This window comes from Taudactylus pleione, unplaced genomic scaffold (genome assembly GCF_031769625.1).
Source record: "Taudactylus pleione unplaced genomic scaffold, aTauple2 ptg000259l, whole genome shotgun sequence".
Taxonomy (NCBI): domain Eukaryota; kingdom Metazoa; phylum Chordata; class Amphibia; order Anura; family Myobatrachidae; genus Taudactylus; species Taudactylus pleione.
Window position 1 is genome coordinate 417,195 of NW_028284661.1, and position 27,403 is coordinate 444,597.

Genomic DNA, 27,403 nt, shown 5'->3' on the forward strand with positions numbered 1-27,403 from the left:
AGAGGCTGGAAGTACTGCAATACTACATAAGGAGGCTTGTTCAAGAAGTAACTGTTTGCTGAAATAAATGTCCACCAATTCAAAAAATGTATCCTCATTAATGACTTTGACCCCCAAATCTTTTGCTTTTGCTCACCTGGATCTCCCACCATCACGGCCCAAAATAAGATAATTGATTTTACTGCTGAGTTTCTCAAAAACTTTGCCTCCATAAATTTCTATTAAAGATTTGGCTTCATTATTCTCAACAGATTCTAAGACTCCCAAGATCACAAAAGACAAGTCCTTCAGGCAATTATCTGTTCCCAAAAAATTTTGCTCAGAGATAAGGTCTTTAGTTGAAGAACTGGTTTTATCCACAGAGGAAGGTAGGAGAACTGGTTGTGAGCATGAAATTTCTTTAGTCTTTGATTTAGGGCTTTTCCCTTTTGGAATTGAAGATACCTCAGACACTTTAGTTGAGCATACTGGAATGGACAAAACACAGTTAGGAGTGGAAATGGAATTATACTGGAGATCCATCGATTGATAAACAGGAGATGTAATTGGCATTAATTGATGTTCTTTATCTGCACCAGCATTAAAAAATGTGTTATTCTCAGGGATTATATGGTCAGTACCTACTACGTAATTGGACAAAGAATACATTAATTCAAACAATTGGTCCTCGTCGATGACCTTGATACCAAGATTTTCTGCCACTTTCCATTTAGATTTATCACCGTTGGGGCTCATGATGAGGTAATTGGTTTCTTTACTAAGATTTTCCACAACTCTACCTCCAACGGCATCAACTAGAGACTTGAGTCCTTTTTTCCCCAGAAGCCCAGGGACCTCTGAGATCACAAAAGTCAAATTTTTCAAGTGGTTATCAATCTCCTGGGAAGTCTGTTCAAAAACGCTAGACTCCGATTGAAACGAGCTTGAGGCTTGTGAAGATCCCCTGAACACAGGAACAGAAGAATTTATAACTGGGATGGACAAATTAGCAGAAGTTGTTCTTTGAAGTATACTACTCGAAATCCCCTCCTGGGAAATGACACTGGGAACCCCATCCTGGAGTAAGACACTTGAAGTCCCCACCTGGGGAAGGACACTAGGAACCCTCTCTCTGGGTAAGAGGCTTGAAACACCCTCCTGGGATGAAGAACTTGAAACGAGGATTTCCTCTTGGGGTGTAACACTTGAAATCCCCTCCTGGGGTATAACACTAGAAACCCTATCCTGGGGTGAAGAACTTGAAGCAAGAACTTTCTCTTGAAACGTAACACTGGAAATCCCCTCCTGGGGTATTACACTGGGAACCCCATCCCGGGGTGAGACACTTGAAGTCCCCTCCAGGGGAATAACACCACGAACCCCATTTTCGGGGCATTACACTGGGAACCCCATCCTGGTGTGAGACACTTGAATTCCCCTCCTGGGGTTTGACACTGGAAACCCCATCCTGGGGTGGAATACTTGAAATCCCTTTCTGGGGAAGAATATTTGAAACCTTCTTTTGGGGTGAGAGACTCAAGGCCCCCTCCGGGAGTACAGAACTTGACACTCCCTGTTGGAGTATGGGACCTAAAACCCCCTTCTGGGGAAGCTGACTTGGCTTTTCCTTTCGGGGTACGCAATATGAAACCCCCTTTTGGGATGCAAGAACACAGACTTCCTCCTGGGGTGAGTGGCTCAGAACCCCCTCTTGAGGTATGGAACTTGAGACCCTTTCTTGGGGAATAACACTTGAAATTACAGCCCGCTCCTGGGGTATAACACTCGAAACGAAGGCCTCCCCTTGAGGCATGAAACTCGAAACGAAGGCCCTCTCCTGGGGCGTGAAACTCGAAACGACGGTCTCCTCTTGAGGCGTGTAACTCGAAACGAAGGCCCCCTCCTGGGGCATAAAACTCAAAGCGAAGACCCCTAGCTGGGGTGTGAAACTTGAAATGAAAGCCCCCTCCTGGGGTACAACACTTGTAACCCCCTTCTGCGGTGAGAGATTTGAAACCCCCTCCTGGGGCATGAAACTTGAAACGAAGGCCCCCTTCTGGGGCATGGAACTTGAGACCCCCTCTTGGGGTGCGAGATTTGAGACCCCCTCCTGGGGTGCGAGACTTGGGGCCCCCTCCTGGGGTGCAGGACTTGGGACCCCCTCCTGGGGTGAGAGACTTGGGACCCCCTCCTGGGGTGCGAGACTTGGGACCTCCACTCAGGGTAAGCAAGTTGAGACCCCTCCTGGGGCTACTGACTGGAGTCCCGTATTGGGAAAAACAGAATCCGGACTGGGACCGATGGAAATGGAATCCAGGCCGTGACCAGTAGAAATGGAATGAGTAGTGTCCCTGACTTTAGAAGGTTGAAATATCCTCCCAATATTTCTTAGACGAGGGTTGAAACATCTTGTAGCAGGGCCCCAATCGAAAACTTGAACTTTCTTTTGCTCAGTGGACATCACCTCCTTATCTGTAACTGAAGAAACGGGAATCACTGATGGATGATGGGGAGAACTGAAAGCGCAGACATTGGGAGTCACACACTTGTCACCACTTCTCAGTGGGCGCAGAGTACAGTCCTTAAGAAAGTGATCGTCATAACCACAATATAAACAGAGATGCAGTTCCCGGCGTCGCTGATGTTCAACCTCAGTAAGTTTAGGGCGCAGGAAACTTTGATGCTTTACTTTAGTTTGTTTGAAAAAGCTGTTAGTCAAGTCAGGAGTAGCACTAGAAAGCTTGGGAATAACTTGAAAAATTTTGGGATGGAGATTTGTAGTTGTTCTAGAAGCCAGTAGAAACTCTTGAAAGGTTCAGGGTCACGCATATCAGAAAATTGGGGAACCAGAGGACACTTGAGAGGTTCACTAGCTTGCACAGAAAATTTTTCATCTGTAGGTGTAATTGAAACTTCAGAACAAAACTGTGGAGAATTCACTGGCGGAACTTGTGGTGTGTCTGGGGACAAAGCAGCTAGAACTGAATGAATAACCATCATTTGACTAGAGAGTTCTTGCAGCTGCTGTCTGACGGATTGCAAAGCTGTTTCCTGTGCAGTCACACGAAAGAGTAAATCCTGAAACCCTGCATCACCCTGGAACCTGGCGGCTTGCATATTGGGCTGTTCAAACTGTCACGATCCAGTTCAAGAATTCCTCTGTAGAGGACGGTGAGCCGCGGGGTTCGGGTGACTAGGGGAGTGACTAGACTAGGTCTCCTAGTTGCGGCCAAACCCAGGTTTGGCTAGACCTGCCCAAAGGTGCGGAGTCTAACCCACTTGGTGGTTTTCTCCAGTGACCCCTCCAATTGGGATTTGGTTTTCAGCTGCACCAAGTGAGCAGGTCGCGGCCCTCTGGACAGGTACCTGGGAATGGCAGAAGACCGGAAACTATAATGAATGCAATAGCACTGGAGGTGAATGGAATGAATAAACTCTGGAAATGGAACAGAATGCTATAACACAGGCATGGACTGGAAACAGTTAAACATGCAGAAAAACACAGACATATACTGGGGATTGCAAAGGCAAGAGCAGAGTGGACTCAGGGAATATATGGGAATGCTGGAAATGATTGGCAGAGACAAGACACTGAGAAAAGAACACAGACATATACTGGGGTACTATAAATGTAGGTGCTGGCTTTACAGACAAGACACAAAGAGAAGTCAGGCATACACTAGGAGAGTGCTAAATGCAAGTGCAGATTTGCACTGACAAGACACAGGGCAGATTGACACAGACATGTGCTGGGAGGACCAGCTGTGAGATAATTAATACCAGCAGGTAATCTGACACCTCAGTGACACAAGGAAGCTGCAATACTAGCAGCACATATACAAAGACACACAGACATAGAAAACAAAACAGTCTGGATACTGGGAGAGAACTACTCTCAGACTAAGAATAGCTTGGAAGCTAATACTGGAAACTGGAGAACTGTGAACAGGCTGAAGTAACTCTCTGAAAGATTAGCACAGAGCAAAGCTGGTATCACTGGAACAGAGAAGAAGTTGAACAGCAACTTCCTGGAGTTCTGGAGGCGGATTTATACCCAGGGGTAGCAGATTACTGGAGCACAGCATCAGCTGACTGAAATCATGCTACCATAGGTTAGGAGTACTGTCACATGAGAGGAACTGTCATGGCGGCGCCCATGATGGGAACTCCGATCCCCAGCACACACAGCCGACCATGGAAGCTCGCAAAAAGCACCTAAGGCAGAATACTCAGCCCCACATCCATCACTGCACCAGACGTCTGACCACAAGGAAGTCAGGGGAAGCCGGCAAGGAGGTGAGAGAGGCCAATCCTAGGCTGAACCCTGACACAGAATCAGACACATCTATGCTGCTCACAGCCTTCTCCTTGTGAGAGCAGCCATCATTAATAATATCTGTACCAGCCCTATCCATGGTGCAGGAGATAGGACTGAATTTGATGGATATCTGCATATGTTAGCTCAGAATAGGACACAACTAAGCACCCTCAGCACATTCACTGCAAATTTATTCTACATGCTAAGTCCTGTTGATGCCCCTTTGTCACCCAGTAGCGCTCATCCAGCTACAAATGAGAAGTAGACGAGATGCATTCAACTCAGAGTCCCTCATAGCTTCATAAGTACCTTAAGATGCGCAGCAGAGTGTATTGCTTACACAGTTTGCTAAACATTGCTCGATTTGTCTACATTGGGAATTGCGTGCATTTCAGAATCAGACCCAGAATCTGCAAACTAACACATTTACCAGCATATTCAGCAAATGGATAGTTGTGTAACTACCTTTCCTCTCCGTCTCCTCAGATCCTTTGGCATCAGATAATAGGGAAGGTGTGATGTGAAGAGACGAGGAGAGGGGCGGCTGTCAAAATCAATGTTGTACAAATTATATTCAATCCATGGAGCTTTGGCCATGTTGACAACATCTTCTGCTACGTTCCCTTGACTTTCTTTGAATATCAGACAGAGGATATTTTGTGTCCAAACTGTTCCTGTGCACAGAAAATGATGTTTGATTAGCTATTGTATTTAGTATAATCAGTGCATGCAAAATAAAGATCATTGTGCTTGTAAACAGTCTTGGCTTAAAGAGACACTATAGCTTGATTTTTTATAACTACTGTATATATGCAATTTCTTTATTTTGTTTTGTAGTATACTCCTCGCATCTGCCTCTCACAGCCAGCAACATTTATAGGTCAGCATTTTAATATAATGGCGTAGACATAGGCTGGAAGTTATAGACTGCGCATTTGTGGTAACAAATTATATTGAGATTCTGGAGATTTTGGCCAGATTCTGGCAATTTGTGAGCTGAGAAACGAAGCTGCCACTGATGTAAGTCAGGTAACAAACCCACACATTGGTCAGAGCATGAAAGTAAGGTCAGAGCGCAGTCATTGATTGTAATTAGAATAACAGGTTCTATGACTGTCATTCTTGTATTGGTCCCTCATATGTTTTTCCATATGTTTTTTTATTGTGCAAGTATGTCGATGCCTACAAGTTGTGAACTAGAGCTATGTAGGAGATTGATTTTCAATAAATTACTCTTTCAAAGAGTTTGTCTTTTTTTTTTTGGTGCACTGGGATCTGAATCCAAGGCATGCCAGCACTTCTAGTTCTCCAAGTGCTAGCATGCAGCAAATAAAAATTGGACATTACTGAGCTTTCTGTGACTTGTAGTGCATCAATAAAAAAATTAAAATCTTTTTCAAATTATTATTGTTCCAATACTCACAGAAATTGTGTCTTCTTGCAAAGTGTCACCAGTCCTGGCACATAAAGCCTAATGGTGCATACACACGGGACAATCGTCAACAATAACAATATCGTTGAACAATTTCCCGGGTGTGCTAGATTATCGATATCGATCATCCAGCACACCACCAACCCACCAATGACTTCCAATGACCCGCGATCAATGATCGCGGGACCCCATAGTAACCTGGTTGATATCGAATTGTCGATACCAACAGCTGTTTCGGTAAAACACAGTTTTCAAGAGGCAGCCTCTTGAAAACGTAGTTTTACCGAAACAGCTGTCGGGGAATGGCGTATACATGACAATTGATTTCCAGATTCTTGGTTCAGTAGAACATGATTATTTATCTGATGACATGATGCACTTTGTCCTGACTGTCTGGCTTGCCTCATAACACATGGCTGCTCTAAGGTTTTTATGGCATATTAAATACCCTTTGATGTTTGCATTTATACTGGAGTGCTGGTTTATCCTTTTTTGTTAACATAAGAGGATTATTTTATATATATATATATATACACACATACGAACACATTAATATATATATATAATATATATACACACACATTCAAATATACCTTACATATATATATAGTATATATACATACATACACATACTATATGAATATATATATATATGTACATATATATATATACACACCCACACACATATATATATATACAATATATATATATATATATATATCCACACACACACATATATATATGTGTATATATATATATATATATATATATAAAAACAGCAGCGGGATGGCGGCACTCAATGCAAAAAAAATGATTCTGCAGGCAGGTTGTTCACCAACGTTTCAATACGAGTTGTATTTTCGTCAGGGTGCAAGACCTGTATCTTGCACCCTGATGAAAATACAACTCGTATTGAAACGTTGGTGAACAACCTGCCTGCAGAATAATTTTTTGTGCATTGAGTGCCGCCATCCCTCTGCTGTTTATGTTTTGCTGTCTGATTGTTTTCTGGCCGCAACGGTGGGCAACTGCGATTACTTGCTGTTGTTGCTATATGTGGAGGAGTGCTGCCCGTGCCTACTCTGTTATATACAGTCAGGTGCATAAATATTGGGACATTGATAGAATTTTCATATTTTGGCCTCTATTCACCACTACAATGGCTTTGAAATGAAACAAATAAGATGTGCTTTAACTGCAGACTTTCAGATTTAATTTGAGGGTAATTACATCCAAATCAGGTGAACGGTGTAGGAATTACAACAGTTTTTATATGTGCTTCCCACTTTTTAAGGGGCCAAAAGTAATGGGACAAACTAAACAATCCTAAATCTAACTTTCACTTTTTAATACTTTGTTGCAAATCCTTTGCAGGCAATTACAGCCTGAAGTCTGGAACGCATAGACATCACCAGATGCTGAGTTTCATCCCTGGTGATGCTCTGCCAGGCCTCTACTGCAAATGTCTTCAGTTCCTGCTTGTTCTTGGGGCATTTTCCCTTCAATTTTGTCTTCATCAAGTGCAATGCATGCTCAATCAGATTCAGGTCAGGGGATTGACTTGGCCATTGCATCACATTCCACTTTTTAGCCTTAAAAAACTCTTTGGTTGCTTTTGCAGTTTGCTTCGGGTCATTGTCCATCTGCACTGTGAAACGCCGTCCAATGGGTTCTGAAGCATTTGACTGAATATGAGCATATAATATTGCCCGAAACACTTCAGAATTCATTCTGCTGTTTTTGTCAGCAGTCACATCATCAATAAATACAAGGGAACCAGTTCCTTTGGCAGCCATACATGCCCACGCCATGACACTACCACCACCATGCTTCACTGATGAGGTGGTGTGTTTTGGATCATGAGCAGTTCCTTTCCTTCTCCATACTCTTCTCTTCCCATCACTCTGGTGCAAGTTGATCTTTGTCTCATCTGTCCATAGGATGTTGTTCCAGAACTGTAATGGCTTTTTTAGATGTTGTTTGGCAAACTCTAATCTGGTCTTCCTGTTTTTGTGGCTCACCAATGGTTTACATCTTGTGGTGAACCCTCTATATTCACTTTTGTGAAGTCTTCTCTTGATTGTTGACTTTGACACATATACAGCTACATCCTGGAGAGTGTTCTTGATTTGGCCAACTGTTGTGAAGGGGTTTTTCTTCCCCAGGGAAATAATTCTTCTGTCATAAACCACAGTTGTTTTCCGTGGTCTTCCGGGTCTTTTGGTGTTGCTGAGCTCTCCGGTACGTTCTTTCTTTTCAAGAATGTTCCAAACAGTTGATTTGGCCACACCTCATGTTTTTGCTATCTCTCTGATGGGTTTGTTTTGATATTTCAGCCTAATGATGGCTTACTTCACTGATAGTGACAGCTCTTTGGATCTCATATTGAGAGTCGACAGCAACTGATTCCAAATGCAAATGTCACACCTAGAATCAACTCCAGACCTTTTACCTGCTTAATTGATAATGAAATAACGAGGGAATAGCCCACACCTGTCCATGAAATAGCTTTTGAGTTGATAGTCCCATTACTTTTGGCCCCTTAAAAAGTGGGAGGCACATATAGAAACCGTTGTAATTCCTACACCGTTCACCTGATTTGGATGTAACTACCCTCAAATTAAATCTGAAAGTCTGCAGTTAAAACACATCTTGTTTGTTTCATTTCAAAGCCATTGTGGTGGTGAATAGAGGCCAAAATATGACAATTCTGTCAATGTCCCAATATTTATGCACCTGACTGTATATATATAACAATAGATGTCACTTGGATAAAAGACCATGTAACAAAACTGTGGTGGATCAATGTTTCAGGGCGCAAACCCCTTTATCAAGACTTGATAAAGGGGTTTGATAATTGTTGTGCATATATGATACCTGGGTATTCTGGATGCGCACCGGGACTGCTGTAATATTCAGGTCAACGGAGTGCCGGACATTGTGTTTGATCTATATATATATATATATATATATATACACACACATGCCTAGGGCCGGCTCTGACCTTTTGATTTCTTTGGGTGCTCTGGTATATTTGCACAGTGAAATACGATATTGTTCATATGGCTATATGTGTTATTTTTGGTGTCCGCATATAAACACTAAGATGTTTGGTGGAATTATCTGCTAGGGGGCACCAGCCAAAATTTTGCTTAGGGCACTAAATTGGCTAGGGCTGGCACTGATTACCAGTCAGTAACATGTTCAAGCAGATCAGCGGACCCAACACATACCACGTGAACACACCAACACCATTATGGAACCACCACCAGCCTGCATGGTGCCTTGTTGACAACTGAGGTCTATGGCCTCATGGGGTCTGTGCCACACTTGAGTCCTACCATCAGACAACTGGAACCATGACTCATTGTACAACACCACATGTTGCCAGTCGTCCAGGGTCTTATTTGTGATGTCACGCACCCAGGTGACGTGCTGTGTCCAGTGTTGTAGTGTTAATATGGGCATAAGGTTTTCCCAGTACACACATGGGAATCGGTATGTAAAGCCGTCTGTCGATGCCTCCTGTCAAAATACAGACAGCGGCATCCCGATTGTTGGTATCCCGACAGGGTCAGGTAAGTATACTTACCCTCCCCCCTTCTCCCCCTAAGCCTAACCGTCTTGTAGCCTAACCCTGTTGCATCGCATCCACTGGTCTCATAACTACATCCCCACACATGACACCGTAGATCTAATTATGTTGAATATCAGCACAACTTCAGAAATGGAATGTCCAATCCATCGGGCACCTCATATCATGCCCCATTCAAACTTCGATAATTCAATTCATCTTGCTATGAACAGCCTAGCCGGTGTTCAAACCAACTCACAGGATGTCATATTACAACTGATGCAGGTCTGAGCAAAACATCACAGTATGTTGACACCCCCTGCCATTACCTTTACATACTGTTATCCCATGACTTTGGCACTTCAGTGAATAATATATATATTGTCGAAGTCGGATAATTGGCTGAGACAGAATCTGTTTAAAATTAAATCTGCACAACGCCATTTTGCGAATGGCAACAAGACACCATTTTGCGACTGGCCGCCTAGCGCCATTTTAGCGAATCTCACCCATTATAAGTACATACGGCGATGCTATTATTTAGCGTTGTGCAATTCCCACGCAATAGAAAGATGTTAAAAGTCCTCATTATATAAATACAGACAGTTACTAAAACATATAATATGATCAACCCTGCAAAACACATACCACGGTGTACTCCACAAAACACGTAGTCGCACAATGCTAACTAGCATCTTTTCTTAATACCCCAATACTTACACAAGGCACACTTACATAAAAAGGTTCCCTAGCATTAAGGTTAATATTTAAGGTTTTATTCATTATCAGTAATGTTGTGAAATACATGTTATTTGATATCTAAGGTTTAGTGCATGATAAGCAGACCATGTTTGGTGTCATTCTAAACCACTATTTCTTTGTAGATTTCCGGTTCCATCGGTGAAGAAATCGCAACATGTGTCTGCAAATTATGGATCATAAAGAGTTAGGCATTAATATGTATCCTGTAATGCAGCCAGTCTAATTTGTTATGCAGCGGGAAAATGGACACAAAGAGCTGTTGGAGGCTGGAATGTGACCATACAAATTGACCTATGAACTGTACTGTAACAGAAGAACCAGGAAGAAGAACCAATGGAATCATGCCAAACTGTTCTATTGTATTGCCTATCCCTGTAAGAGTATATATGCAGGCTCTCTAAAACTAGATGCTAGTCTTCTTGCTTTGCTGTTGACGGAGGTTTCATCTTTGATGCCGGGTTCTGGATCCAGAGCGTGTGCATATGTAACGACTGTACCTTGTGTCTGTATAATTTGTTTGCGCTAAATGTATTTAGATCACAGCGTGTAACTATCTGTTTTTATGGTGAATAATAACTTTTTGTGCTTTGGAACCACAATCAAAGTCTGAAAGCAATTATTTCTTGTGCGACTCATAACGCTAAACAGCGACAATTTTAGAGTGTATAGATAGGTAGGAATCGATTATATATATATATATATATATATATATATATATAAGCATGTAATTTGAAAACTAGGTCAGCACCAAGTAAATTGCCTATAATTAAAGAGAAATGTTGGCTGAATAAAACAAATGTTTTTTTTCCCTGTAATAAATGCAAAATATGCAAATATGCGTGTAAGGATAATAAAAATTTTTATGATGTCTTAAATGAGAAACAGTGGGAAATAAAGGGAAGACTTAGCTGTCTCTCCACCAACGTAATATACATGTTTATTTGTAAATGCAAAAAAATATATATAGGGAAAACAAAACGTAATTTAAAACTAAGGATATTGGAACATACAAAAATTAAAGAATCACAGTGTTCCACGGCATTTTGCCGAATGCTGTAATTCCGATCTTACTGGATTTAGATTAAATGAAGAAATAAAGGTAGATGAAAGAAGGGGTGACATTTTAAAACAACTATCAAAACGCGAAACCTATTGGATTTACGCTTTGAACAGTTTAGTTCCTAATGGATTGAATGAGAATTATGATATCGTTCCTTTCCTGCATGATTAGTCGTTTGCTGTGGTACCTTTGAATTACGCCTGTTGTTGGATATCTATCCCGGCCGCCCTCTTATATGGTCTCATCGTGCGATTAGGGCGCATGAATTTGATGTCCTTTATTCTCACCTATACTGTATCTATTTTTATAAATTTTGGTTTATGGTCCGATCATCTAGTGGTTGTAAGGAACTCAGGGCATGATTCAGACCTGCTCGCAAGCGCATAGCGATCGTAAGCAGGTCGATGTTGGCCCAGTGCGCACACGCGGCATGCTAGAGCCAGAAGCTCTCTGGGGATTGTGGCCACGAGACCCTACCACAAGGGTCTCGTCGCAAGCCCAATGGTCGCGATGGTCTTGACCATCACGACCTTCATCCTGGCCACTCGCAATAGCTGTGGGTGGTCACCCACAGCTATGCGAGCGGCCAGGAGGCCGCTCCAAAAAAAAAAACACGCCTGATTCAGAGCGAGTGCTCTTTCAGATCATCCATCTCTGAATCAGGCCCTCAGATCAATGTTTGATTTATATTGATATGGTTATATCTGGTGGGTGGATTATTTGGTCCAGTTAAGATATTAAATAGTGATGTATATAGGTTGATCTGAATTCTATGTGTTTTTAATTGTTTGAATAATGTTATATTTGGAAAGAAATTAATATTGTTTCCATTTGGCTTTCTGTTGAAAGAATTCTAGCTGACTGCGTTGTTTCTATAAAGTCAAATATTATGCACTTGTATATTTTTTTGTGTATATGTATCAACTTATTTTTTGTGCATACATTCATGTACGTCATTCCATTATTGATTGCTACTTTATTGTTTGCCTATTATATGTTGTTTTTAATATATAATACTAGCGTCATTATGACACTTTTTAATATATAATTGAAGACATTTGTTTAGAACTGAGAAGATTGCTATTATGTACTGACCATCTCCAGTCAAAGATTGGTGATAGGTGTATCCGATTTAATACTATAATGAATTATTAAGACTCAAGAGCTGTTTTGAGTGTTTTTAGTAACTTATTGAAGTGTTGTATTAATTATTGTTTATTTGTTATATTTTATGTTAAATGTTTTTAGGACTGTATTATGTTTTATAAGGTAATTTTTAGGTGTGATTAGTTATTAATTGCAAATATAACATCTGAAATGCGGCTGGTATAAAAGGGAGTCGACAGAAGGGTTAGCCACACCACCTGACGAAGACAACGACAAAACGCGTTGGGCGTGGTTATCTGACGTGAGACACGGTGACGTCTCCTGCTTGTTAGAGTGGCAGCGATACCCGGGAGGTCTTACAGATGGCTGTTTGAGGACTGGGAACCGGTGATACATTTGTATTCTTACCTTGATGTACATGAGCTTTGTTCTTAGTAAATATTGTTTGATATTATTCTCACAACTGCGCTCTCCATTTCATTTTGCATCCCTAGAAATTGTGTTCCCTGTGGCGAGGGAATTTTGGAGATTTAGCTGCAATACACCAGGAAATATTTATCTGGACATATCGGGACTTCATTGCGCTGAAGTATACTCCTTACACATCTGATACAATATATATATATATAATATATATTAAGAAGAAAACAGAGAAAGGGTCCGTATCTTCTCTGGAGTCCCACTGCCTGGCAGCCACCCGCTATCCACTCAGCACCTTTGCAGTCACTGGCACTCCGACTCCCGCCGATATGCGCTTAATGTCAAGGCCCTTCCAGCTAGGCTTTCAATGGGGGAGGAGTGTCACTGTTCAAGTGCAGCGCAGCGGAGGAGTTGGAAGCAAAGGATAGGGAAGGAAGTAAAGGAGGGGGAAGCTAAAACAGCAGGGGGTAGGACTGTGCAAAGAGCCTCTCAGGCAGGCTCAGCCGCACTTCTCTGCAGCAGGCTGCCGCTGCATGTAATACAGCTTGACAGGCACAGCGGCAGTCTGCAGCATCAATGGACTCGGCAGCAGCTACAGGGAGATCGCCTCTCCAGTCTGGCATCTCCCTGTAGTGCAGGTTTGCGCTGGCCCGGCGGGGATGTGTATAGCAGGTTTGGTGGCCACGGGGGTGACCCCTCATGCCGCCCACCCATAATTTCAGCACCGGACATCGGCACCTCAATAATCCGGCACCCAGTGCACGCGCACCTCCAGCCCCCCCCCCCAGTTGCGGCCCTGAACACTGTATGCATTATTATTCTGAGATCCAGATGTATAAATGCTTGTTTAATATAGCAGTAAGCCATTTTGGTATTGTATTAGTTTTAATGTGTTTTCTATGGGACATTTTATATTTGTATGTTGCCATTTGAGCAGACTGATAGAATTAATTGTAACAAGCCACACCTGTGAATAATTAAGTGTTGTGATTAATTAAGAGATGTGAGAGCATTGATGCTATTTAAAGGATGACTGTATAATGTCAGCCAGCCTCCTGACGAAGTCTTATGATGAAACATGTAGTGGCGTGTCTTGGCGTTTTGGATTGTGCAGAGGAGCCAGTTCCCGGAGAAGTCCTTGGAGATGTCCAGGTTACAGACCGGGTGATTGCCTCTGCTTATTATTGTGCTGTTTACACTAGCGGTGGCTCTGACCGCTTGTTCTGGTATGCGCATTGTCATTTTTAAAGATTGCAATAAAATATTGTTATACTTTTAGCATGATGTGGCGCCCCCTTTTCTTTTTAGTGTTGTTCCCGGCTGGATTTGGGGATTCTTATATTGGGGAAGAGGACGATTCATTTCAGGTATAGGATCTCTGCTTCACAATTTACATGTGAGGAATTGGCTATAAGACACTGTCTGTGCAATCACTTACTGGACTCATTTCCTGGACTTTGGTATTATTCTAAATTACTGAATTAAGTGCACTAATTATTTGTTTATATATATATATATATATATATATATATTGTTTCAAAAGGGACAAATTCAAGCTCCTGCAACAGGCGGTCAGGGCAATGAGTTAATCAGAGCTTGCCACCAGCCAATTAAATGGTGTGCTAATGGTAAGTCAATCATGACTTGCCGAAACATTCGTCCTGTCCATCACGGCAGCCATATATTTGGTGCTACCACTTATTTGCCACCAGCCATTTAAACGTTGTGCTAATGGTAAGTCAATCATGGCTTGCCGAAACACTTACCACTTATATTTAAAGAGATCACTGCATCAAATAATGAGTGGTCTGAGGGGGTCATTCAGACCCGCTCGCGAGCGAAGGTCGCTCGCTAGCGGGTCAATGTTGGGCGAATGCGCACGACGGAGGGAGCTCCGTCGTGTGCATGCGCGAGACTCGGCGAGCGACGAGGAATACGTCGCTCGGGGTCTCGCACCAAAGGGGGCGTGCTGTCGATGGTGAGTGACAGCACGCCCCCTTTGGTGGGCGTTCTGGGGGCGTGGCTGCTAGACGGAGGCGTTCCCATGGGAACGCCTACGTCTGAGTCCGGCCCCACTGACATCACTAGTGATGTCAGTGGGAGTGATTTTGGCTCTGATAGAGCCAAAATCACTCCTGGACTTGCGGCAGCGAGACCCTACCGCAGGGTCTCGTCGCAAGCCCGATGGTCGCGATGGTCTTAACCATCGCGACCATCATCATGGACGCTCACATAAGCTGTGGGTGGTGACCCACAGCTATGCGAGCGGCCAAAAGGCCGCTCCACATTTAAATAGGACGGCCCTGATTCAGAGCGAGCACTCTGGTCAGAGCGTTCAGCTCTGAATCAGGCCCTGAGATCCCAGGCCGGTCTGGGTTGGTACTAAGCCAACAGGCCCCAAATCAAGTTTGGATATTGGCATTAGGACCACATAAGGTCTGGACACTGGACATTAGGCCAAAAGACCAAAAAATTAGATATTGTCCACAGGTGCTAGGCTCCACGGGCAGGTCATTAAATACTAGAGATGAGCAGGTCTGGTTTCCTGGAAACTGAACCCACCTGAGCGTACCTGTTCCAAGTAGATCAAGGTCCTGGCTCGGATCTTCTCGACCACTCCAGATCCAAACATGGGGCAAAACAACATCTTTGCGGGGTAGGATCTCCAATGTTTTGTTAATGGAGTGCAAACTGTTGGATCCTACCATGGTAACAGGCTGCTGGTTGGCTGAGAATGGTTGTCTCTCAGCCAATCAACATGTCCCCATAGATTTTAATGGGCACATTGAAGACTATGGGGAAGCACTAGCTGAGTGGCAGCCATTCTCAGTCAACAAGTGGCCTGGTTGAATGAGACAAATGTAAAATAAAGTTACAAATAAAAACACACAAAAACAAACCGACATGGAATCCCCTCTGAAAGGCTCAACCAGCACCGGGCTTTTTTGAGCCAGTCCTGGTTGTGTAAAATATGGGGGTAAAATGACATAGGGGTCCCCTGTAATTTACACCACCAGCACCTCACTCCTAGCTGGTCCTGATTGTGTAAAATATGGGGAAACAAATTATGTAGGGGTCCCTTGTATTTTACACAACCACCAGCGGACTCTTAAGCTTGTCCTGGTTTTGTAAAATATGGAGGGAAAAATGATGTAGGGGTCCCCCATATTTTATATAACCAGCACCAGACTCTTTCTTGCGGGGATGTAATGCCACAGCCAGCAGACAAGCTTATATGGGCATCTCTGGGCAAAGCATTCAGCATCCCTTACTAGTCAGCCAAGGCCAGAGATTTCTCAGCAAGTGGGGACCCTCCAATAAAGGGGTCCCCCCTCCTAGGGACACTCCAGGCCCAGGCTGATAGCCCTGGTCTATGCTTGGCACCCCTAGTGGAGGATGGTTTCCGAGAACATAATATAAAAGTTAGAAAAAATACTATTGTCTCATATAGGGGGACTACAGGTCCAAGCAAACCTTCCCCACTTGCCGGTACATGGAGAACCACAAGTACCAGCATGCAGGGCATTGAGGGCTCGCTGGTGAATGTAGTCCCCCTGAAAATGAAATAGTCAAAAAGATAGGACACAGACACCAAATATTGTATTATTTTATTAAACATTCACTCACACACACTCACTCACGACAATAGTTACCTTCGCTCCCTGTAGCCATTCTGTCCTCTTATCCAGTAGCATCCACGATAGCTGTAATTAAAAAAATATCTAATACTCACCTACCCCTTGTGTCATGTCGTCTTCAGTCCATGTAGGCATCCAGGGTCTTCTTTAGAAAAAAAAATCACAAATTGCACAGCCCATGGACTTAGTAGTAACCTGTACGGTCAACACTACCTGAATGGCTGCTAGCTGGAAGAACTTCCCTTTGTAAACAATAGTGAGAGCGTTCATTGGCTAAGAGAACTGATCCAAAACCAAAACCTATGAGGGCAGTTTTGGCAAAACCAAAACATGCAGTTAATACAGATCTAACAGCAAAACACAGGGGTTGATGCTAGAGATGAGCAGGTCTGGTTTCCTGAGTGGCTGCTGTGTCCATCCAGGGGCTGCTGTGTCCATCCAGGGACAGGGGCTGCTGTGTCCAACCAGGGGTGCTCTGTCCATCCAAGGGTGCCCAACGTATTAAAAATAAAAACTAGTAATAATATAATTAATTACAAAATAATTTTTTTGTGCTGTACCCCAGTGTACTATATTATTTTTTTATTTACTGAGACGCTGCCTGTCAGACCGCAGTGTAATATTCATACATGTATTGTTTGTGATACTGTAAGTGGTAGCACAGTGTATAATAAATATTTTGACACTGTAAGTGGAAAACGCAGTGTATTCGTTAAAAATGTTGTCTTACTGTAAGTGAAAAATGCAGTGTATTCGTAAAAAATATTGTCACACTGAAAGTGGAAACGCAGTGTATTCATAAAAAATATTGTCACACTGTAAGTGGAAACGCAGTGTTTTCGTAAATAATATTGTGACACTCAGAGGCATCACTAGGGTTGGTGTCACCCGGTGCTGTAATGCACAGTGACACCCCCCTCCCTACACCAAAAAAATAAAATAATGGGGACCAAGGTGTGCAGCTCCACAAACTCTTCCCCCTTACCAGTCCAGCAGTCACACTTGTGCTCCTGCCAGAATGCCAGGCACCCGGTGGGCGTGATGATGCCACACCTGATATTCTGGGTAGCAGTGCTTCAAGTGGTCCTAGAGACATGGGGGAACAACCCCCCTCCCCCGGCGATTTATCAATAAAAGGACAGTGTGCGCCTAAGGCATGTGGTGCAAAAAAACGGCGAGATCTCGAAAGAAAGGGGTATGGTCATACAATACTATCCCCAATTAAAATTACGCCACACAGTAGCACAATCTTATCCACATTACACCATAAAGTAGTGTCCCTTATTTATGTTCTGACACACAGTAGTGCCCATTTTACACAATGACCACATTATTGACCCTTATACACAATGCCCACAGTAGTAGTGTCCCTTATACAATGCCCACAGTAGCAGTACTCCTTATTCAATGCCACCTGTAGTAGTGCCCCTTCTGCAATGCCCCCAGTAGTAGTGCCCCTTATGCAATGTTCCCTATAGCTGTGCCCATTATGCAGTTCCCCCTTTAGTACTGCCCCTTTATACAATGCCCCCTGTATTTGTGCCCAATATGTAATGCCCCCTGCATTATAGCCCTTTATGCAATGCTCCTGTATTAAAGCCTATCATGCAATGCCTCCTATATTAGAGCCCCATGCGCTGTGCCCCCAGTGGTGCCCTTTATGCAGTGCCATCAGTAGCACCCCTTATGCAGTGCCCCTTATGCAGTGCCCCATGTAGTGCTCCTTATACAATACCCCAGGAGATATTCTTATGCAGTGCCCCCAGTTGTGCCTCCAGAAAGTAGTGCCCTTATACAGTACCCCCAGCACCTCCTTCCAGTGTGCCGCATGTGTGATGTCACTGTGGTTGAAATCCAGAGCCACACACAGGCACAGAGAGATGCTTTGTGCTCTGTGCCTGTGTGTGGCTCTGGACGCCGACTGCGGTGAGAGAATGAAGTTACCCCCGGCAGCAGCATGCAGGGCCAGCCCATTTGGGGTCGGCGGGGTGCGGTGGTGCCAGGGAAGGGGGTGTGCTGGCAGCAGATGTGTCTGCGGCCCGCAGGAGTGTGTGCTGCTCTTTTTGGAGTCACCCTCTTGAAGGGTGACACCCGGTGTGGGCCGCACCCCCTGCACCCCCCTTGTGACGCCACTGGTGACACTGTAATTGGAAAATGCAGTGTATTCGTAAAATATATTGACACTGTTAGTGGAAACGCAGTGTATTCATAAAAAAATGTTGTGACACTGTAAGTGGAAAACGCAGTGTATTTGTAAAAAATATTGTGACACTGTGTGGAAAACGCAGTGTATTCGTAAAAAATATTGTGACACTGTTTGTGGTAGTGCAGTGTGTTATTATTTTCTTATTCATAAAAAATCTTGTGACACTGTAAGCGGAAACTTCACAATTTTACAATTTAATAACACAGTTAGCAATAAAAAAATACAACTTTTCACTTCTTTCCTCAATCATGAATAAATGACTAGTCTACACATCAACTACAAGACCACAACAAAGTTCTAAATAATGTGCATAATAGATTAAACATAATGACATCACAAACGCCTCAGCTAAGATTCACATAAAAGTATTTTCAAAAGGTAAAATGAAAGGATATGGTTTAAAAAAATGGAATAAAGGAGCTAAATCTACATTCTGTGATATAGTGTCTCTACTCCCTACCCATGGCCCCTCCTGTAGCCCAGGTCAGAAGATGTGTAGGGGGTGTGGTGATATGGACTAAAATGGAGCTCACATCCACTAAAGTGGACAATGAATCCCCAATCTAACAGGGAGCACAGCTGTAATTTATACACAACACAGGATGGGATGACAATATAGGCTTGGGTGCTGGTATAATCTGAGGTGATGGTATAGCCTGGGGTAATTATATAAAGTGGGGTTATAGGCTGGGGCGATGCCTGGGCATAAGACCAGAAAAGCCACATCTTGGGTGTGGAATTATTTTAACCCAAATCCTGACAGCAGATGTGAAGGCATCTGTACCATTTGTAAAGCCAAAATTAGTAGAGATAGGGACTTTAACCATCTATGAACCTCCACCCCATTACGTCATCTGCAATGATGTACATTATAATCATGTATGATGATCATCAATGATCTACATCATAACGTCCTCTGTCATTTTTGCACGTAATTGGCGGTAAAGGTCTTTCTCATAGAATTTGTAGTTAATTTTGATGGACATCATCCTTTCCGCATTTTGGGGAAGTAGCCTCACTGATAAGCTTCCCGGCTGTGCTGAAAACTGTTTCTGAGTACACACTGAAGGGTAGGCAGCTCAAGTAAACCAAAGCCAGTTTGTGCAAGGGCCTCCAAATTACCTTTTTTTTCTGCCAGTAGTCAAACAGACTGTCTGACATGCCTACTTGGATGCTATCATTAAAATTTTTAAATAGTCCTCAACCATTCTATGAATGGTGACCGTATTAGATGGAGTCACGGTAGAGGTGTCATTAATTGTAGGCAATTCTGACCCGACCAGATGTCAAAAGTTAAAGTTTTGGTTGTGTTGACTTATCTGCAACACCAGTGGGTATTTTGAAAGTTTAGTTCTTTCTCGGCAGATGCAATTGCTGGAGAAACTGAAGGTGAAGCCATCACTGCATCACGTGCCACTTGAGCTGACAATTTGCTTATCAACAGCTCTTTACATCTCTTCAGATCTGTGTCCGTTTGGGAAGAAAGGAAGAATGTCTTCATTCCTTCGGGGATGAAAATCTACTCCCAGAAGCAGCAGCAGGCATGGCGCTCAAGTATTCTCAAGGAAGACACAACGTAAAACTTAAACTTTAAATTTTAAATCTTGCAATTGCTCTGTTCCACTTGTCCACATATCTGTGCTGGTTAAGTGGACAGTGGATACAATGGCAGTTTGGAGGCCACTATCTAACTCTGTTTTTTTTAATGTCCCTGTACAGGTTGGGAAATGCTTTTTAAGACGCTTAAGATAATAGGCAGTGTGCATCTCAGGCAGCTTACAGCAATGCCCGGAGGTGGATTGAGAATTTAAAATCGTTTCATATAATAAGTGTGGACAATTTGTCAGTAGATGAGGTCATATCAGCGCGCAAAAGCAATCAGCAGTCCCCTAGCCCCCCCAACACACACATATTACAGCGACATCCCCTTCCTCCATCCACAGGAAATTATTGAAACAGCAAAAGCACAGAATAAAGTAATTGTGCAATGATTGAAAGTGGACACTGTATGCCTATACGGTACAAAATAAGATCACTCAGTATAGATAAATAATACAGAACACAGAATAAGTAGTATACAATATAGAAACAGGATGCATATACTCAGTTCAGCAGATAAAAGTCATCAGAGCATCAACTTTATATAAAACCAACGTGCTGGAGCCTGTAATTCAAGGTAGGTAATCAAGAAGTTTAGAAGTCATAGGAGTATCTCCTGTAGAATTATTAGAGGAATGACTAGCTGTGGGCCTAAGTTATTGAATGTGGAGTAACGGAAAATCCTGTGAAGGTTCCTCACACAGTGTGTCTCTGCACAATGTACAAATGATTGTGTGAGGTCCACTCATTGCTCATTGGTTGAGCATATAATAAATGACTGTCATTAAGCCACAAGAAAAGAGACAAGAGGCAGCAAGCAGAGGGATAAATCAGTCTAGGGCTGATTGACTTGTCACCTGTAATAAGGTGGCTGGTCCCTGGAAAGGGGCCAGCACTAGGAAGCAGTAGACAAACTCTGGGTCCAGTCCTTAATAGACCACGGCTGGGCCCAAACAGGTAAAATATCTTGAACCAAGCCGACAGCCAATTGTCCCTGCCAAATAGCTGGAACCATTGAAATTTGGGTTGGCCCAGAGGGCATATGCCTCCTAACCTAGCCCACTCCTGCCCTGAACCCTTGGACTAAAGTTAGTCCAAGGGTTCTATGTGATTTTTTGATCAACCAGATAATCACGGTCCCAATATCTGTGCTACACACTATGCAATTTAAATTAAATACCTGGCACATACTATAGTGAATTTGCATATTTTTATGCCCACAAGAATGCAGAGATTTTCGGTCTTGACCGATAAATCGGATAATTGAAAGAATATTTTTGTCGAAGTTTTCTAACCATTTTATCTGTGGGATGTTGAATGATCGTTTATATCACCCAATTATTGGCAAATCAGTTTAATAATTGTACTGTGTGTAGGTAGCTTTAAGTGAGCAGTAAATTGGATAATGAGAGTTGTGTGTGTGTTCTATATGTAATAAATTTTCTTTAAATCTGTTTTTTTAATTAACTTCATTTCTCTGAGGCACAATTAGGTTCCATTGTGTCCTGGATGGCAGTGCATGCTGGCACTTGCAGTTCCTTAAGTGCCAGAATGATACTGGAAGGTGGATTGGGCATGATAAAACTTGTAGTTCACAGGGGACAAAGGCCCTGATTCAGACCCACTCGCAAGCGGCTGTCCGCTCGCAAGTGGGTCGATGGTGTGCACTGCGCATGCGCACGACGGCGGGAGCTCCGTCATGCGCATGCGCCAGACGCGACGAGCGAAGGACTTTCCTTCGCTCGTTGTGTCTGATCAAAGGGGGCGTGCTGTCGATGTTGATTGACAGCACGCCCCCTTTGGTGGACGTGCCGGGGGTGTGCCTCCCAGACGGGGGCGTTCCCAAAGGAACGCCTACCGTCAGAAGCCGGCCCACTGACATCACTAGTGATGTCAGTGGGAGTGATTTTGGCTCTGATAGAGCCAAAATCACTCCGGGCCTTGCGGTTGAGAAACTCAACCGCAGGCTCCGGCTCGCAGTGGCGATGGTCGCGACGGTCAAGACCATCGCGGCCATCAACCTGCACGCTCGTATAGGCTGTGGGTGGTTACCCACAGCTATACGAGCGTCCTGGAGGACGCTCCATAATTATGGAGGACGGCCCTCATTCAGAGCGTGCGCTCTGCTCAGAGCGTCCGGCTCTGAATGAGGGCCAAAGTGTAACTAAAATCCTTACATTTCCATTTTAAGCAACACCCACCACCCAAGGGTGTGGGAACAGCCCTAGTTCTATCAATACTTGGCCCATTTTAGTGCCAGGCACGTTGCGTGTTACATTTTGCATTTTGATCTACCTTTATATTGAGCAGTGTTTAGCTGGACTGAAGTAATAAAACAAAATCTACATGCAAGCAAAAGTAAGGATGCAACTTGAAAATAATACCAACTACATTATTACAGCAATCCCTTACTTAATTATCAGTTTTTCCTTGTTTCTAATATTGGAGCCTCATTTACTGTATGCATAGTGTATGTACAGCAAACAGAGGTGAAATTGTTTTCCTAGTACAACTCATATTCCACCATAAAATGGTGGCTTCCAATTGCAGAAGCCAATCTCTATTGCAAAATATGTCAAAATTCAAGTAATTTTATGTTCTACTAGCTGGGATACCCAGCGTTGCCCGGGTTGGAGAATGAACCTGAAGTACATCTGCAGCCTTAATGTTTTACATTGCAGACTAACTTTGGAGACCATGACATATGGAAATGTGCTTGGAGGAAATCAGTAACTGTCAGTGCAGGTGCAGTGTGACAGTTGATCCTCAAACTCACTGCTCTTCCGAACACACACACACACACACACACTTTTCACTTATTATATAGATGCGCATCCACAAAGCTGGAAACACCTCCCAAAATGTGCAGTCTCCATCCATTGAAGTCCAATAATTGTGTTTCTGCCCTTGGGAATACTGTATATAGGCTTGCCATATCATCCCTTTAATTCGGGACACATATGAATTACACACATTCTGTGGCTGGCTGACTTCAAGTCTCCATTTCACCTGGTTTTAATCAGCTACAGAGATTGTGTGCAAGGTTAGGCATACAGTATAGCCAGAAAAAGCCTTTGTCCTTCAAAGAACACCTCAATGTGTGCATTTTTTTGTTAACATGATAGATTCCCATTTATTTTAGTATCCATGGAAATGAAAAAAGGAATTCCTAAAGCTGCCTAAATCATTTAATTAGAATGATAAACTTACCAGATTTTGGATAGGTTACCAAAAAAACATCGCTGTCTCTAATTTCCATATGCTCTATAGAGTCCACTGTTTCCGGTGTAGTGATATCTGCTTGAAAGTATATATCTTTATGTTTGAACATGGCTGTGTTACAAATCTCATCCAGCAATGTTTGGTCCATTATTCTGTCTAACCCAAACCTGTAACAGTTAAATAGGTTTAGTAAAACATTTGGCTGCATAGTGTTATAATGGTACAAAAGTGAGAGACAGCGACCAAGGTCTTATTTTGTATTCTCAGATATTGTGATTTCTGTTTAAAGTAGACATGTGCACTGACCCCAGTCTTTTGGCTTTGGTTTTGGATCTGTATTAACTTCGTGTTTCATTTTTAGCAAAACCGCCCTCACGGGTTTTGGTTTTGGATCTGTATTTTTTTTCAAAAAAATTATAAAAACTGCTAAAAGCACATAATTTTGTCCTATTTTTGTTCCTACAGTGTTATAAACTGAATGGCATTAATATCCAGTCATTTACAGTCAATTTGCACCACCTCAAAGCTCACAATATTGTTTTTATCCAGTTTAGGCCAAAAGGTTGTACTAAGCAAGCTGGCTGGCTAAGCTAAGCGACAGCAGTGGACGGCACCAACACGTTGCAGTTCAACTTCTAACATGGTACATCTAGGAAACAGAGTGGCACTGTAGTGGCAGACAGGATGGCAGTTTAATATAAACTACCGTATATACTCGAGTATAAGCCGAGTTTTTCAGCACATTTTTTGTGCTGAAAAAGCACCCCCTCAGCTTATACTCGAGTCATGCCCTCATGGTACGCAGCTGAGTAGCGTACCATGCGAGCCGCGGTGCAGACTGTGTCTCTGTGACACAGCTGCACCGCGTGTGTAGCGCTGTCCGGACGGAGTTTGGTCAGCGCTACACAGCACAAACACACAGCCGCCGTAGCCGGCAGCTGTGTGTTTGTTGTAATCAGCAGCCGATGAGAGTCTATCAGACTCTCATCGGCTGCTGCTGCTCCCACTGCGGGAGCCATCTTCCGGCTCCCGCAGTGGGTAATGGGAGATGACGTCTCTCCTATGCAAAGCGGCCGGAGGAGCTGATAGCGGCGGGACCAGGAGCGGGGGTTTCAGGTAAGTGTTTTTTTTAATTTTTACTATGTCTCTACTGGGGGGGGACTACTGGGGGCACTACTGGCGTTCCCGCTAGGCTGTTTTAGCGGGGCGCGGCGCCCTGCCCTCTTTCTGGAAGGCAAAAAGCGCCCTGCCCTCTAGAAGGAGGGCAAAAAGCGCCCTGCCCTAACAGCCTGTGGGAGCCGTCTTCACCCGCGGGTCGTAGTGACCCGCGGGTGAAGAAATGTGCGGTGACCCGGTCACCGCCGGAGAATAGACGCTGGGCGCATGCGCCCGGCATCTATTCTCCCTGTCTGCAGGGCTTGGGGGCTGCCCGGCGTGTCCGCAAATGCCGGGCACGCCCCCAAGAGTGACGAAAAGGGGATGCGTCTTATAGACATGCCCCCTTTTCGATGACCACGCCCTCTTCTCGGTCGCGCGCGCGCCTTTGGCATGCGCACAGACGTGCCCTCTCTAGCTCCGGCGACCTGCCTCGCGCCGGAGCTAGAGTGAACACTACACTACCAGGGGGCGATTACTACAGGGGGCACTACCAGGGGGGGATTACTACTGGGAGCACTAAAAGGGGGGTATTACCACTGGGGGCATTACCAGGGTGGGATTACTACTGGGGGCACTAAAAGGGGGGGATTACCACTGGAGGCACTACCAGGGGGGATTACTACTGGGGGCACTAAAAGGTGGGGAGTACTACTGGAGGCACTACCAGGGGGGGGATTACTACTTGAGGCACTAAAGGCACTAAAAGGGGGGTTTACCACTGGGGGCACTACCAGGGGGGGATTACTATAGGGGGAACTACCAGAGGGGGATTACTACTGGGAGCACTAAAAGGGGGGATTACCACTGGGGGAACTACCAGGGGGGGATTACTACTGGGGGTACTACCAGCTGCAGCATTTCCCACCCTAGGCTTATACTCGAGTCAATAAGTTTTCCCAGTTTTTTGTGGTAAAATTAGGTACCTCGGCTTATATTTGGGTCGACTTATACTCGAGTATATACGGTATACGATGCTATAGCACGTTTTCATTAGAGATGTGCGCCGACCCTCGTGTTTTGGGTTTGGTTTTGGTTTTGGATCTGTATCTCCCCTGGTTTTGGATCTGAATCTGGTTGTGGATTTTTTTCTTGGTGTTTTGTTTTCGTGTTTTGGATCTGGATTTTTTTTCTTAAAAAACCATAAAAACAGCTAAAATCACATAAAATGGGCCTGTTTTTGTTCCTGCAGTATAATTAACCTCAATAACATTTATTTCCAGTTTCCAATCAATTTTGACCACCTCACAATATTATTTGCTTCATCTAGTTAAGGCCAAAAGGTTGCATCCAGCTAGCTGGCTAACTAAGCTAAGTGACACAGTGGGCGGAACTAACATGTGGCAGTTCAGCTTCTAATTTCCAACACGGATACAGGGGGTCATTCAGACCCAGTCGCAAGCACCAATGTGCTCGCAACCGGGTCGATGGGTGACCCTGCGCACACGCAGTGGCCGCACTGCGCGTGCGCAAGCCCCGGAGCGAGAGAGAAACTCTCTCACTCCGGAGCTCGCTACAAAAGGGGTGGCTGTCGATGTTAATCGACAGCTCGCCCCTTTTTGTAGGCGGGCCGGGGGGGTGGTTTCCAAAACGGCCGCACTGACATCATCAGTGATGTCAGTGGGGAGCTTCCTGCTCGATCAGAGCAGGAAGCTCCCTGGGGCTTGCGAGTGCCCAGACCCAACCTTAGTGTCTGGTCGCAAGCCCATATGGTCGCGATGGTGACCACCATCGCGACCATCACCCTGGTCGCAAGCTAAGCTGTGGGTGGTAACCCACAGCTTAGCTTGCGACCAGGAGGCCGCACCAAAAAACAAGAAGCGCCCGCCCTCATTCAAAGAGAGCGATCGCTTCTAGTGACCGCCTCTGAATGAGGTCCACAGTGTGTTATACAGTGTGGGTTGGATACACTAATAGTGCACTTACTGTGACAGCAGTGTCGGCAGAGCGGGGTTGCTCACAGTGTACTCAGTACATGGAATGGCAGTGCTGCGGTGCTGGCAGTGTCCTCAGTGAAGGGTACCGGTGATGTCGGCAGTGCGGGGGTGCCAGCGGTGTCTTTAGTGCAGGTTTGCTGGCTGTGTTGGCAGTGTGGGGGTGCCAGCGGTGTCTTTAGTGCAGGTTTGCTGGCTGTGTCGGCAGTGCGGGGGTTACTGGCGGTGTCCTCAGTACATAGAATGGCAGTGCGGGGGTGCCAGCGGTGTCTTTAGTGCAGGTTTACTGGCTGTGTCGGCAGAGCAGCGGTTCCAGCGGTGTCCTCAGTGCAGGTTTGCTGACTGTGTCGGCAGTGCAGGGGTGTTGTCAATGCAGGGTGCCGGCGGGGTTGGCAGAGTGGGGGTGCCAGCGGTGTCCTCAGTGCATGTGTGCTGACAGTGTCGGCAGTGCAGGGGTGCTGGTGGTGTCCTCAGTGTGGGAGTATCGGCAGTGTCGGCAGTGTGGGAGTCGCTGACGGTGTCCTCAGTACGTGGGGCAGCAGTGTAGGAGTGTCGGCAGCTGTGGTGTTGGCAGCGGGGGATGCTGCCAGTGGAGGTGCTGGCGGTGTCGGCAGCGGGGGGGGGGGCGGCGGTGTCAGGCGGCGGGGGATGGCGGGCGCCATCTTTTTCTCTCTCTTAGTGCATTTTCAATGGGCTTAACGCTGATTGGCTGAGAGCCGTGACAGACAGCTCTTTCAGCCAATCAGCGTTAAGCCCGCTCAAAACAAAACCTCGAGACACGACAGTGGGGTCGCAGGGTTTTGCCTCGGGTGAGGGATCTGGGGCAGGCAGGCGCTCGGATCGTCCCGGATCCCCGAAATTCGTGTGGCTTTGGATCTCTGAGATCCGAACCCGCTCATCTCTAGTTTTCATAAATCAAGAACTACATCAGAGGCATTGGGGGCAGTACAGAGAAAATGGAGGTGAAGTATGTAGTTGAAGAGAGAATGATTGAGCA

The 27,403-nt window shown here is 44.6% G+C and overlaps 1 protein-coding gene across 1 annotated transcript in view; it reads right to left on the reverse strand.

Moving 5' to 3' along the window:
• Positions 1-23,465, reverse strand: part of LOC148514737 (amine sulfotransferase-like) — a 59,054-nt gene extending 35,589 nt beyond the window's left edge. The window contains exons 1-2 of the mRNA XM_088481006.1: positions 23,306-23,465; positions 4,763-4,971 (exon numbers count right to left, since the gene is read on the reverse strand). Coding sequence (XP_088337132.1) covers positions 4,763-4,971; positions 23,306-23,465 — 369 coding nt within the window. The remainder of the gene's footprint in view (positions 1-4,762; positions 4,972-23,305) is intronic.
• Positions 23,466-27,403: the final 3,938 nt, after the last annotated feature.